We start from the raw sequence: 15,671 nt of genomic DNA on the forward strand, positions 1-15,671 counted from the left end.
TCATTTGTCTCATTCAGCTCGGTACAGTAGTTTAATGCCCCGTCCGGCCTGTCCCGCCTGTCTACACGCTATGCCGATTGATGAACGCTGATACAAATACTAAGGGCTGATGGTCTGTTCTTGCTCTTACACTTGCTCGCAACATTTGGCGATTAATACAATGGTGATGAATTCCACAGGGATGGGGGGGCTCAGTGTATGGCAGCTTCACGCAAGGCTGCCACTTAAAACAAAAAGGGCTTAGACACAAGACCCCAGGGCTCTAGACAAACAAAGTGCTAATGCCCTTTACTCCGATGAGCCAGTATCTCTGCAGCATACTATCAGTCCTGGAGGAATGTAGAGAAACACCCATACTTAATGATCTTCAACTGCCATTGCTGTTACTGCAACACACACACACACTTGCTCTTTTACAGAGAGAACGCTAAGCGTGCAGCGACAAAAGCAAATAACCCTCTCGTAAGCATACATAATGAGCACAGCAATGTTCTCACAGTCACACATATCCTTGTACAGCTAAGATCCTTCAGATCACTTGGCCCAAAGCAGGAACTGAAACCGCCGTCATTACCACATAATGTCCTGTTTGTTTGGTTTTCATGAAGCCGCTTGATACTCTCCTGACAGTAACTACTCACGGCATGTCCATAAAAGATGTTTGCTGGTAAATAATGAGGCATTAATGCGGTGGGTTTTGGGGGAAGGGCATTAAGTGAGATGTCAACACACCGATAGGTCTGGAGTGAAAGAAGGGGTACAGGTGGTAGACAAATGTTGGAGTGTATCACAGCAGGACACACAGTCGGTCATGCCACTTACGAGTTCATCACGGAGACATGGATTAGCTATTACTCAGGAAATGTAGCCCAAGCACATACACATTTTTGGATCGAAAAGAAACTACAGTAGGGTTAAGGTTTTTTTGGGGGGGGTTTCCCTCTTGTGATGGTTTGCTTTAAATTCATGTGATTTTCAATGAGGAAGGAAGTAACAATGTGTAAAATCACAAACAACTGTTTTGCACAGGCTGAGCTCAAGCAGCTCATAATAAGTTAATCTACATTTAATTTTGAAACAAAATGATCAGTATTTGCACATTTATATTTGTGCAATCAATAGATGGTTCACTTCACATACAATACAATGCTTTATAGTGGATTTGAACCCAGCTCAGTGATGGAATAAGTACTTACATTTCCTGTTACATACATAAAAGTAGGTAACGATGTGACGACGGTGAGTGTGAGTGTGAGTGTTGGTTGAGCAGCTGAGCAGAGGTCATTTGGGAGCAATGAGCTAAGAAGAACAACAAGTCTGCTGTTGGCACGTTAATTGGATTATTTTTCTGATCTGTTTTTTTTTCCTGTCTTCTTCTTCCTGCAAGTTGGGGAATTGGCATTGGCATAAGAAGCACATCTGCCACTAACACTAATGGGAGAAGTGTAAAAGAGTGGAAGGAAAAATCAATGCCAAATATTGAGTGGATCTTAACAGTCAAACTGATGCAGAGTTATTCTGAAACCGCTCGCTTATTTGCTCTACAAGCACTTAAATTAAACAGTGATGTTGCAAATGTCAAACAAATGTTGTCACGAACCTGTGGGTTAAGATATTGCATTTGCATAAATGTGCATCTCCGGCTGTAGTGTCACTCCCACGCACTTCCCCACCCATCCAACCATCTGCAGGCACATACACTCAAACTCACACTCACACACTCACAGCTTCCTGATGGCTAAAATAAAAATTAAAAATTAAAAACAGGGGAGCTTGAGGCCAGGAGCAGGAGCCTCTCTTTTTTTCCATTTCATTTCCATAACAGTGACATCATTTTCCCCTCTGCAGAAACACACAATGGCGAGAAAAAAGGTAGCAAAGAGGAGGAGAACAAGACAGTGCCTCTGCACATACCATTGTGCTCATTATACTGTTAGTTTAGTGCTCTCCCTTCATCTCGTCTGTTCATGTGCGCGCGTGCGTGTGCGTGTGTGTGTGTGTGTGTGTGTGTGTGTGTGTGTGCGCGCATTGTGTCCTTGTGTTGAGGGAGCAGCTCCCAGTGCAGTGTCTAGCCTCCCTTGGACTCAGTTGGGGGACATGGAGACAGCTTTATCCACTACGCCCAATGGAGATTAAATTGGATTTGGCTAAAAGCATCCCTGTCACCACAGTTCTGGAGTGTCTGAGTGGCGGAGGGGGTTCTTGGCAATGGGAGAGACTTTAAATTTGACAAACAAATGAATGCAAAAAAACCCTCAAACAGCTGGGGCTCGTTGTCGCTGTGGGCCTAATGTTCTCAGACCAACCCCTGAGGGCCACTAACCCTATCCTGCTAGTTTTCTGGCTCCGTAATCATCTCCTCAGGATGGGCCATCCAGATAGAGAGTCACAGGAGAGAACGAGACACGGGAGGACAAAACATGAAATATGCGTACGCTAACAATTACAAAAAACTACTAATTGTTTTTGTTATCACACCATGCTCATCATCAATTCTGTGCCAGGACCAGTGGAAATAAACTTATGGTTGGTTATAAAAGGAGTGAGGGGGGAAAAGCCAATTTCAGCTGTACGATAAAACGGCACAAAGCCAACTTAAAAAAAAAAGCTTAGTGATAACAGGGAGTAAGTTCAGCATTATTAAGCTGTCCAAAAAAAAGTCTGCAGAGTTATATTTAATGTTTGCCATATTCTCTCAAAATGATGGGTTTTGAAAAAGGAATACTCAAACTTGTCAAGTTCTGTACAGACAACTCCCTTTGTTAATTAATATTTAATATGCACCAGTATGGAAAGGTCATGAATTCCAACAGATTCACCATAAGCTATTGGGCACACCAGACTAAGTAAGACTGCAGCAGCAGGTGACTATTTTACCTGGTCTCCATATAATGCAACAGCAAACCCTTTTCTATTATGCTTAAATATCTTTAAAGCAGAGATTTATTTATTTTGTTCCTTTTTGTTTGGCTACTTGGGGGCAGCAGACAGACATGTCCTGCAGACACAAAACCACATTAGTATTCAATGGGATTTGTTTTGTGTGGCCACGTGGTAAATGTCCAATAGTCACTCTCCTTGTGGCTCTGCTTTGGTCGACTAAGTCCTAAGGGATACAACTGGCTCTTTAGCTGCCAACTGCATTCACCACCTAGTAGCTATCTTTGTTAGTCAGAGTCAGAACAGTATTTGCTGTAACTTCTCACACGATACAGAACATTGTCATCGGTTGTACCAGTGAAAATTCGATGGATATTAACTTTGAAAATGGATAAACACTGTATAATTGAGAAGCAAGCCATCCATGAGGTCATCCATGTGTGTAAGGCCTTGAAAGGGTTTGTCGGCAGCACATGCATATTATTACATCAGACGTCGCCAGAGCGTATTGATTACACACTGTAATGCACTGGCATGCACTCTGGGGCCCACACTGTTATTGTAAACGAGACTCTGTATGGATCCGGCTTCGCACTATCAGCACAGACCATCTATTACCCAGTGTGCACTGCCAAGCTGAAAAACACAGACATTCATTTGAAGCGAGAGACTGCAGCATCACAGAGAACACGTTTGTCCAGCAGAGATAGAGGACGGTCATTATTAAAATCCGGAGAGAAATGTCAGGTGGTCTGTGTGCGGCAAAAAAGGGACATACGCAAGCTGAATCGGGGTGCTTGATGAAAATAGGTTTCCCATATTTAAAATGTATATTTCTCATTACGTTTTATTCTCTTTCTTAATTAGTCTGCACTGCCTTATTCAATATTGCCCTCTCACACAATACAAGGTCTGAACAAAGCCATCGCAGTCCACTAGTTATCTACAGAGTGGGATAGGCCCCATTATCATCAGCAGTTACCATGGCAACCGAGCATGATTCAAGGAGCTGTGCAGATAGCAACTGAAGGAAAGTCCAAACATTCTTAGAAAGGTGCAACGGTCTGACACTCCTAAAGACAGATAGGGGGGAAGCTAACTGCCTCCTTTCTTAGCAGGGTGGAAGTCAAGTGGTGTTACAATATGGATCATGTTGGTAATGGGCTGCAGTGATGCTACATCTGACTTTCAAATAGAATAGTTCCATATATATAATGGAGAGGTACAAATCCACCTTATGCAAGTTAAGAGTCACATAAGACATTGAGAGTATTTATATACTATATATATACAGCCTCAGATTTAGGGTGGAATTGTAACTATTTACTTGTTAACATCTTTCTTGCTCCTTGATGCATCTTGCAGTTCATACGTGGTCTGCTTAAGATGCATCCCAAAACCTCATGACCCCAGCTCGAAATGTGTCCACCACAGCAGAGGGGGCAGTTTGTCCAATCATTTAACGGACATGGGACACCAAGGGAGCAAAAAAACAAAAAAGCTACCCACATCTGTGGCTCTCAGAGGGGCTATTTATAGTTGGGCAATACAGACATCCACACACAAACACACACAATCCTACAAAACACATACCCATGCACAAACATGTCCAAACCCACCCCCACACACACACACTCGCACACACCTTGTTACTCTAAAGTCCTTCTGAGAGGAAGAGAGAGAAGAGAGCGATGGTTGTGGAGGGTGAAGGTGGGGGAGATTTAGAGGACGGATTCATCTTTGCTCAAACATCATGACACTCCACAGCAGGGGTTGCAGGGCTTGACTGCATACAGCTGCATCCATTATGTTCACGCGAGCTCGATGTCGTGCGAGCCATCTTGAGGAAGTGAAATAAGCGAGCCTGGTTCTGTGTAATGTATTCACCAAAGCCGATTAGTGGCCACTTGGTTTTTCACTCCAAATCAAATGTTTGAGGTTTACGCTGTGAGGTGCTGTGAGGTGCTTGGCTTGAACCGGCGCTCTGTCTGTCTCTGTCCATGGTGCTGAAGCATACAGCTGTTAAATCAGCGATGCCAGGAGAGCCTGCTGCAAAAAAACACACAGCTACACCTGCTGCCTCCACACGTTAGCATTTTTTTTTTTTACAGAGTATCATAACACATGAGTGTGTTGATGGTAAAACTGTAGCCTCCTGTCCTTCAGCTACATGATGCATGATGTGAAACATTGCCATGCTTCTATATAACCTCTTGTTTAATGTTTAATTATATCAAATATAATCAAATCTACAGCTGCTCTGATCTACACATACTGTATCTGCCAAGTTGGCCGTAAAATACAGTTTTTAGTAAAAACAAGGAAAGGGATGGAGAGTAAACTCCGCTTTAATTGAAAATTGCAATGCTGAACAGCTGCTTAATGTGTCTGAATACATATAATTTGGCAGAACAGCATACAATCTGCACAATCCAACAAACGCATACAATACTAAGCTAATTTTAGTGGAAAAACAATGTTTGATCGGTACTAAAAAACGCTTTACTACCATCTGATCTAATGCCTGTCGACTTAAGGTGCAGATATGCTCTAGGCCCATTAAAGAGTACGTGACCAGAGTTCATTGAACATGCCCTTGGCTACAGTTTAAGCCAGAAGAGCTTTTATGAGGAATAACTTACTGGCCTTTATGAGTACATGCTGGTAGAGTTAGAATTTGATTAAAGTAAGATCTCGACCGCTTAACCACGCCTGCTAGCTCACGTTTTTATTAAGACAGGTCATCGAGCTGAGGTGTGAAGCTTTACTGTGTTTGCCCATGTGGACACACAGTCAAACACTCAGTGACAGAGTACCACAGTGGTACAGTGAAGTGAGCCTGTGTAGGTTTTCTCCTATCCTATTCTACCAGCCTCTCCATTCACAGTACCACCTTGGCATGGTCGGCCTGTTGTGGCAGTTTCATTTCCCTAAACAACACTAATCGGACATCTGTAGGGAAGGATAAAGCCCAGATTGGCTATAACCATGCAGCAGTTCTCGGTTGATAGGCCTAACTGTGGCCAACACTCTCACGATTGGCTGACCGAAGGCGGCGGCTTTCTTTATGGTTGGCTAGCGGTGAGCCGGCAACCAGCTCGCCGAGGATGAGAGTATCTGGCAAACCTCGGAAGATTGGATGCCGCTCGCCAAGAAAGTGTCTCACGATTGGCTGTGGTAACTCCGGAGAGAACTGATTGTCCTATCAATGCCCACAGCACAGGCTGGCTGACAGTGCTGCCTGCTGGATGGCTTTGCAATATGCAGCTATCAATAACACCTCCAGGGGGCATATGTCCATGTCTTTGAGTGTGTGTGTGTGTGCGCGTCCGTATACCATCCATAACTTTTCCATTGCGGCTAAGCCCTGCCAGCAGGCTCTAACACCTCATTATTCCAAGCCAGGCAGGAAATGGGTTTTAGAGATCTCGTACTGAGCTCTGCTCTTGGAAACGAGGGTTACAGGTCTTCCAACATCAGCAGCACAGACCTGGGGAATGCCTATTTAGTTCAATTTAGCTACACTGCAGCACTTCACAGAAAACTCAAAACCAATTCACTAAGCGTGTACTACTGTAATAGCAGGAAACAAACTGTTACAGTCCTGTGCAAATTAATTTGGGTATGAGTGTTTTAGAGCCATAATGAATTAGATTTCTTTTTCCCCCCACTGAGTCTTGTTAACTGAAGGGTGCTTATTCCATGGGATATTATATACAGCTCAGCAAAATGATGAAGATGAAAAATAGCAGGGCCTAAAGCCTCATTAGGGGATTTTCTACATTTGGGTGAAAAACTTAAGTAAGTTAGCTTATAGGCACCGACCAGGGCATTTAAAGCAGGAGGCAGAGAAGAGGAAGATTAAGTAGACGACAGAAATAGAGGAAGAAAAGATGTATAGTGTGTGAGATTATTCTTGGTCTACAGACGAGCATGCATTCTCAATTGAGCTTACACGATAATGTGTCACAAATTTGGTCATATGCAACATCTTAGAAATAAGAGGGGAAAATGGTACAAAATGTTCAAGAAACACAATAGGTCAAAATGACTTGAGCATTTTTGAAACAAGAGAATGAGTGAGATGACTTAACATGACTTGCGGTGCAATGCTGCTTGTAATTTCTCTTTAGGCAGTAATAACGTCTGACTGGAAAAGTGACTCTATTAAACCATATACTGTATGTATATCGGAAGATATTACAGGAACAGATCTGCTGATTCCTCAGTCCATGAATTCCTTTCATACTCCGCCCATGTTTGCTCACCTACAGTGCTGTGCTCAGCACGACACGCCATCCCAAAAGTGGTAGAGAAAAGTCCTAAAGAAAACCAGAGGGTTGTTTAAAAGAACCTCCTCGTAAAGCTTGTTAGACAGATACTGTAAGGCCCCTGCACTGTGTAATGTGATACAATAAGCTGCTGACTAACAGTAGCCACCTGAAAGTGCATGTCTACCGCCCATTAGTCTGAGTGGGACTGTTGTAAACCGAAACCACGTAAGCCAGACAAACAGTCTAACTGTTAACTGCAGTTAAAAGATATGTATCAATTCTGATTCCTTAATAACTAATGAAATCAGTCATTTTTTTATAAAAACAATAAAACAAACCCCTCCTATTAAAAAATACTCTCCATCTCGGACCATTTTCTTTTACCTGCCCCGCCACTCTCAGCACTTCTTGAGTATAATTTTCAATTCGAGCTCATCCATCAAACACAATTATTCCTTGAATGGACGGTGCAGCAGAAATGTGGTTTAATCAATTGCATTACTACAATGACACACCCGATTTAATTTGCAATTCGCATGGCGCTGACAAGTCTGGTAATTCACACCAATTAAAACCATGTTCATATTCAATATATTTGTTCCCGTTGGTCTGAATGTCAGTTAGTATGAACAAGATGTGTACCTTCTCAGACTGACTTTGGCAGGGAGAACCAACAGGGAGAGAAGACAAGTCAGAGGGAGACAGGCAGAGAGCTACTTTTAGAAATTCTTCAAAGACTTTGTTGGCAAACAAAAAACTAATAAATTCTTCAAGGTGAGTTACAACAGAGGAAAAACAACATGTTAACCACGGACTAGATGAGAAATTAGTCAGCCAGGGATGAAAGAAGAGAAGATATATCCCGTCTTATTTGAAGACTTGCATGCAATGAGTTGGATTGCAGGGGAGGCTCGATGTGGATGCAGAGTACATAATAGTTAATTGTTATTTTGATTTGCAGTCATATGTAGAGCAAAAGGCAAATGAGGGAGGAACAAGTAGGGCAAGTGTGTCAGGTCAGACATCCAACTGTAGGAGGAGACAGGGCAGGAGAGGAGGCAGCGGAGCAGGGAAGGCACTTCACTTACAGGGCGGCTATCGTGGCGGCGGACTTCCTGGCATACACTCCCACTGAACACCAGTGTAGCGATTCTAAATGTTAAGCACATTGTTTAATAGTCCATTATGTAAATTGATATTGCTCATTGACTGTTGTCCTTGGCTGCCCACGCAGTGTCAGACAGAAAGACAGAGACGTGCTCTAGCACAGCGGAGGGCTAATAGGGTATGTGCCATCACTGCTGTTTGGTGCTCAGCGACAACGTGCCAAAACTTCCCATCTGCTCCACTTCCTCCCGCCATCCCACTATTAATATTGTTTGAGTCACACTGAAATATGAATAGGTTCAAAATCTTGTATAGAGCTGCAACTAAGGATCGTGTGCATCATAAATCAATCTGCAAACAAAAACATATTAAGTTTTTGTAATGATATAAAAGAGACAGGCAGCAACTACTCACATTAGAGGAGCTGAAATAGGAGATTTTTTTGGGGGAAAAAATGAATGTTACAATGAACCCATAGGCCAAACAGTTGCTGCCTTACATTTAGTAGATTGGTTAATCAATTAAATAATGGAATTTTTTCAGTTTAGCATCATATCAGACAACAAAAATAGCACATTCACATCGCAAATGCTGGAACTAGCACATTACTGTCAAAAAATAAAAATAAAACTGTTAATGAATTAGAAATTATTTTATGTTGATCAAGCAATCAATCAATCTAGAAATATGTACAATTCATAGCATTTTTGTTTTGTCCTATTTACATATACTAGGCTATAAAGACATATCTGTATGGTCCATTGGTGACAAAATGTCAAGCAATAGTATCATGTGGTTAAAATATATGTAAACTGTGCAACCACAGCAGTCAGAGATGTCTTGAGGTACAGACATACAGATTTTGAAATGTAACAATAGTTATCAAGATTGCAATTGAGGTCTCAATCCATGGAACTCATCAAAAAGTTCAGTGAAGGACAAATAAACCAAGTATATGTGATATTGGCAAAGTCTAACACTTCTTTTACTCTGACTCTTACATCGTATGGTTCCCTGAACCCTCTCTTCATCTTAACAAAGTGCACATGTTCCAAGAGCAAATCATTTTTCGTTGGCAGCACTAGACTGACATCCAATTGAATCAGATTTGCCTCCCCCTGCAGTTGGAGAAGCATTAGGAATAAAGCTCAACCGAAATAGATGGGTCATACATCACTGAGCATTACTCGTGCCGTCCTGTGCCTCTGAAACACAAATTAGATTACCCGTGCACGTACGCAAAATACTGGAATTGGACCGACACAGACAGACAGACAGATAGACAGACATGCTAAAGAACATATACCTATTTATGTAGAATAAGCATGATGAAAAAAGAGTCAAATTTACAAATGCATTGGGTCCAGTTAAGGGAGTTCACACATACAGCACCTTCAGTCTACCTCTCACTAAAACACACACACCCACACACACATCCCCAGAGTGCAATTTTTTGTTCCCCTATAATAAATGCCACATTACTGTGATGAACAGCTGAGGACCACATCATGTAAAGGTTGCCTTGATGGAATCTCTGTTTGAAGTTGCCGGCCTTGACATATGAAATCAGATCCTCTAACTATTTATGGTGCTGTGAGGCCAGACAGCATCCCTCTTCTCCTGTAAACAGTCCGCCAGAACCTGAGGATTTATTGGCGAGGCTGTCAATAAATCTGAATACTCGTCTCTCTAAACAATCCATTTCTGAACTCAGAGTTTTTGTTGTTGTTGTTGTTCTTCTTAACCGCCGAGGTCCAGTGTTTACCACTGACATCATGACTGTTGCACCGGCAGCTCATCAATAATGAAAGCCAGACTTTAGAGTTGTTCACTAATTGATCCATTGTTATTATTTGAAACAGCACATTTTAAATGGAGCAGCACAACAATCGCTCAAACTCCGTGTAGAGCACAAAGCTCCTTGTGAATCTGAGGGTTGTAAAGGCCACAGAGAATAATGGGACAGCAGGTTATTGTGAAGAGATGCACTGATGGTTATAAGTGTAAGAGTTGTTAGTCACCAGGCTCTTAAAGGCTCATAATTAGCTAACTGATACCAACAGTGATATAAACTGCTCCTTGGCATCACAGCATTTTCTTGCTGCAAGAAAAACACAGCAGTGGGGAGTTGCAGCACAGCTTCTTCTGATTGTGTTTTACTTTCTCCCCCCCCCCCCCCAACCCCTGCAATGAATCTAAATAATATAGTTGCACAAACATGAACATTTGGTAAGAAAGAACAACAACAAATAATTATGTCAAACTACAGCAGATGTTTATCAGGGACACAATTGGATTATTTATATTGCCAATTGATCTACAGATTAATTTCTTGAATAGTGGAATAACCTTTTCTCTAAATATTGTCAACGTCCTTGCTTTTGTTCAACCAACAGAGCCAAACGCAAAAAAAGCAGCAAACCATCAGCAGATGGAAGTAAATGTTGAGCATGAAAAATGTGTGAAAACTATCAGTATCCTCATCAATTGTTCAGTAAAAAAATAGTTAATAATTATGTATAGTTAAAAATGTTTCAGGGTCAGAAAAAAAATATTAAAAGGAGCCTTATTCACCTCAGTGCCGATCATTTAAGGTGACAAGTTTTGTCATTGTCATTTTTTTCCCCTCAAATGTTGTAGCTGCTATTTTTAGAATGAAACTTTGGGACGGACACAGATCTCACGCACAGACCTCCTGCTGGTCAAAAAGCCCGTCTGAAATCTGATGCTGAGCGAGTTGACAGCAGCCCGTGGTCACTGTAATCCCCCCAGAATGAGATTATCGCTGTGTGGAAACAGTGGGCCGTGGTGAGCAGGGCACTCCCATCAGCTGTGTATCTAAGACGGAGCCCACTGAACCCCTATCGTAATCTCTGTACACTGACACACCTTGACAGCCTGCATAAAAACTCAGCCGCGGCTGGGCTTCAGCAACACTCACATCTGAAACGCCATCCTTCTCGGACAACCATGGACTCCAAAACGACAGTTTCTCTTCTCCTCCTGCTGCTTCTGGGCCTGTGCAACGCTCACGACGGCAATGTAAGAAACAATGCACGGAACGTAGTGTAGAACAGCGTGTATGCACTGCATGTAATGGATTCAATTTCTTTCCCGCAGCATGGGTGTCTGTTTCCGTCAAGATCTTTGTATTAGACAGATTTTAAAACCTGTGAAATGATGTAGAGCTTTATTTTTATTTATTTCTCCACAGGATCATGGGGCTGAAGAAGGAAAGTGACCGAACCTCAGCACATATATTTTCAGCACCGTCAAACCAACTACATCTATAAAACATGTCATTGAGAAAATGGAGCAGCGTGACATTTGCTTTTCTTCTATCCTTTAGACATGTCAGTGTCTGGGTCTGATGAGGACATCACTGCAACTATTCTCAGAATGAACAATGGTGAGTGTTCAGTCATTACAAGGACAACGAGGGAACATCACTGTCTCGCAATATTAGTGCAGGTTTTCTATATTCAATTTAAAATAAACAATTTCTTGCCTTTATCCTCCTGATCTTCTAACACGTGGGTGAAAAAGCATGTTTTCTTTTATTTTGATAGGCTCTAGTGATTTTCTGATGGAAGGAGATGTGTTGATTCCAAGAACCAGGAACGCCATGAAGTGTTTCGCCAAACCGTACTCCTGTCTGTGGCCAAAGTCTGCCCGCGGATTTGTGGAAGTCCCTTTCATTCTCAGCCAAAAATATGGCGGGTTTAAATTTTTTAAAGTAACACAGTAGTGAAGCTGGGTTGCGCGTGTTAACACATCACCTGCTGAATGGATGGCATTACTGATCTAATACTACTGATTTAATACTTTTACCCGCAACTTTAGACTACACCGAGAGGAGAGAGATCTTGGCTGCCTTGAAGGAATTTGAAGCAAATACCTGCATTCGCCCAATTCCACGTGCGAATCAGAGGGCCTACCTAAGTATTGAACCAAGATCCGGGTAAGTCGATATAGAATATGGTACATGTGTAAGTAGTGTGACACTCAAGATAATTAAATCCGTAAAGAGAAAAAAAGGAGCAGGAAAAACCTGTATCAACACTATTTATGATGATTTACTAATCTTAATCTATGTACGGGTGAGCTTTGGAAATGCTTATTCCTACAGATGCTCTGCCTTGTGACAAAAAATGTTTGAGAAGCACCGAGCTAGAAAATTTAGCTAGGTAGCTGAGGGTCTTTCTTCACCAACGGGCAAGCTTCTGTTTGACATTTTGTGATGAAGCTCAGTTTTAAAGGTCCCAATCATGTTTTTCTTTTGTTCTGATCAGCATTACAGTCTCTCAGTGATAAGTATTTGAAAACCAAGTCCAATTCAATATTTGTTTCTGTGGATTTGTCCTCAATTTCACCAACACAATATAATGAGGCTCCAGTAACATTTTATTCTTGTACCGCACAGTGACATTATTGAAGATGTCTTCCTACAATATTTTTTGTAGTGTGCCTCCAGTATTTAGTTTAATATCTGTGCAAAAGAGTGTCAGTGCAAAAGACACAAAAAAAGACTATAAATATACGGCTAAAAAGAGATGCAAGATAACCACAGAGAGACACAAATGACAACAAAAATATGCAAAACGACCATAAAGAGACAAAAAAACAACAGTGGAGACACAAAATAACCAGAGATGCAGAAAAAAAACACAAAACAACAATGAGAAGAGACAACATGACAACAAAGGGATGCAAAGTTAGTAGAAACCTTGCAGGGCGTGCCATTTGTAATCATTTCGGACCTCTCTGAGTCTCTGGGGGGAATGTGTAGGAGAGGCGGGGGTCCTTCACATATCTGTGCTCAGCGGCTTTATCCTGCACATGCTCGTCCGTCCCCTGGCTTTGTTAGCGCCACACGTCTGCGGTCGACAGCCACATCTCAGCTTCCAACTAAACCCTCGGAAAACTAATTATTTAAGCATGTACACACAGGGTCGCTGACAATGTGAATTACATTACTACATTAATCAAATGTCAAGTTGCACATTGCATGTTAATTATCTCTGTCGCTCCCTCACGCCGTCTGCCATTAGCTGCTCCTCTTTATTGGGTTACATTGGAGACAAGCAGGTGCTGTCGCTGCAGCGGTACGGCTGCATAAACCGCGGCATCATCCAGCACGAGGTGCTGCACGCCCTCGGGTTCTACCACGAACACACTCGGAGCGACCGCGACCAGTACGTCAGAATCAACTGGAAAAACATCAACAAACGTAAGAATTTCACCTCATCAGCGATTGATTCAGATTCTTTCATCTATTGGCTACTTATTTGTCTTTTTTTTCTGCCGGCAAACAGATTTTGTAAACAACTTCAAAAAGATGGACACGGACAATCTCAACACTCCATATGACTACTCCTCAGTAATGCACTATGGAAGGTAAGGGAGGACAGAAAAACTACACCGAATCAAATTCTAACTCTGGAAACATTTTCTGAATAAGTTTTTCTTTTTTCAACAATGTCCAAATCTGTAGAACTGCCTTCGGAACTCGCCAAGCGGAAACCATTACTCCTATCCGTGACCCCTCTGCTCCCATCGGCCAGAGAAAAGGTTTCTCCAGCATTGACATTCTCAGGATCAACAAGCTCTACAAGTGCTGGCATTACTTCAACTGAGGTTTCACCAAAAGATGTTTTGATTCTGACGATGGTCACATTAATGTCACAGTGTGAAGAAAAATAAATAAAAGTTGTGACTTGAATCTTTCGTAACGTATACGGATCGTATTTCGGGTTCTGGTGACATAAGATGGATGTTTAAAAGGGGCGTTTCAAGGATTGTACATATTGAAGTCAATTTGCTGACTGAAAATTGATGTAACAGTAAAGGCTGCATTTCAAAGAAGGGGTAAAGTTTGATGGATGAGGTCATTAACCAGGCAGGAAGGAATTCATAAAAAAAAAAAACCACTCTCAAAATGCATAATGGGAGGCAACCAATATTAGAGTGCCAATAATAAGGACTACAGGTCAGGAGATCACAAACTCGGTCACATCAATTTTGGTGATTCTCATTTTATTTCCCCTTAATCCCACAATAGTTTAGCAAGCGTGCAATACATACTTGGTAAAATCCTGTTTAATAAAATAACTTTTAAAAATGATTTTACTATATCTATTATTGCTTTATTTTTATCTTTTATCTGCATATTACTTTCAGTAAGAAATCAAACTTTCGAAATATTGGCAAAAGACAAAAAAAAAAAAAAAAAATTAGACACCAAAATGACTGAAGGGCAAATATGTAGTAATATTTCCATGATGGAGTTCATTTCCATTTAATCTCACAGTTATTAAGTTTGGGATTTGTACATCAGTAAAGAGTACAGTGTTTTATCAGAGTGAATCATTGTGCAGCATGTCCAAGCCAAACTCTGCAGGGCTGCGGCTCTGATGTGTTTAGGACACATAGATAAACCCTTCTCCTTCTACTGTACTCCCAAACCCTGCAGAGAAATCAGCTTCTTTTTTTTCCACTTGGCCACATCCCACACTCTTGAACGTCTTTTTTTTTTCTCCCACCCTTTGAAATCCCACGCATTGTTATTCTTCTGCACTCACCCAAGTGAGAGAGAGAGAGCGGCGTTGGCTGAGAGAGGAGTATAGCGGGGGAGTTTCAGGGGGAGATAAGGGGGGGAAAAGGCCTGGGAGAGAGAACAGATTCCTATTAAGCAAAATGTTCCTCCTCCCATGATGTATGAACGCACTAACAATCATGACAGCGTTGCATGTCTTTTTTACGGTGTTCTGGCTTAAATACAGCTAAAGAGGCCATGGCACAAGCGGTGCTCCGAGAAAGCCAGATAATCTGTATAGTTCAGATGGACACAGGGCCTTTAATGTTTCATTAGGCAGTTTCAGTTCATATCAATCGTTCTGCCCATGAAATATTCAACATTTACTTGTTTATTGAAATATTTAACGCTGCGGCTCAGTTCGTGCTCCAAGAAGCTCAGAGAGACTTTTCGACCGGCAATAAATTAAAGTTGTTTTTTCTCAGGATCCATGATTAAAATAAAATCACCAATGAGCCAGAGGTCCTACAAGGAATAAGTAATAACTGAGGTGTAAACAGGCCACCACTGGAACACAGCGTGGCTACAAATCACTGGACGTCCGGAAGAAACTGAAATCTAATGAGAGCCATCTCTCTGAACTGTGAGCCTGACGTACACGAAAAAAACACATCTTATGGGATATTCTATCTTTCTTTTGATTTTCCACAAGGGTGCCGCGCTCGGTTTTTGGTGTTACTGAAGCCAAATGATATGTGAAACGTATTGAATGTGCAGTGTATTACCTCACACTAGCATTACCGACTGTTGTTTGATAACAGCTTCAAAGTCTCTGTCTGCGGGGCCCTCGGAGAAGCTGCCCTGCTCTCTGACCG

General features: G+C 41.8%; 2 protein-coding genes across 5 annotated transcripts in view; one reads left to right on the forward strand and one right to left on the reverse strand.

Annotated features, from left to right (window-relative positions):
- LOC118290204 (MAM domain-containing glycosylphosphatidylinositol anchor protein 2-like) overlaps positions 1-15,671 on the reverse strand; it is a 150,909-nt gene that overhangs the window by 106,231 nt on the left and 29,007 nt on the right. The window lies entirely within an intron of this gene.
- LOC118290208 (low choriolytic enzyme-like) lies at positions 11,191-13,983 on the forward strand. The gene is made up of 8 exons (XM_047328772.1): positions 11,191-11,303; positions 11,476-11,489; positions 11,606-11,670; positions 11,831-11,977; positions 12,105-12,222; positions 13,313-13,491; positions 13,577-13,658; positions 13,756-13,983. Exons 1-8 carry the CDS (start codon positions 11,232-11,234, stop codon positions 13,895-13,897), a joined length of 819 nt encoding a protein of 272 aa, XP_047184728.1. The 5' UTR covers positions 11,191-11,231; the 3' UTR covers positions 13,898-13,983.

This window comes from Scophthalmus maximus, chromosome 18, assembly GCF_022379125.1.
Source record: "Scophthalmus maximus strain ysfricsl-2021 chromosome 18, ASM2237912v1, whole genome shotgun sequence".
Taxonomy (NCBI): Eukaryota; Metazoa; Chordata; class Actinopteri; order Pleuronectiformes; family Scophthalmidae; genus Scophthalmus; species Scophthalmus maximus.

Excerpts from the sequence above, each read along its gene's own strand:
- LOC118290208 (XM_047328772.1), top strand. The coding sequence starts at position 11,232 with ATGGACTCCAAAACGACAGTTTCTCTTCTCCTCCTGCTGCTTCTGGGC. Across the intron at positions 11,671-11,830 it reads TATTCTCAGAATGAACAATG|GCTCTAGTGATTTTCTGATG; the intron begins GTGAGTGTTCAG and ends TTATTTTGATAG. Across the intron at positions 13,492-13,576 it reads CTGGAAAAACATCAACAAAC|ATTTTGTAAACAACTTCAAA; the intron begins GTAAGAATTTCA and ends GCCGGCAAACAG.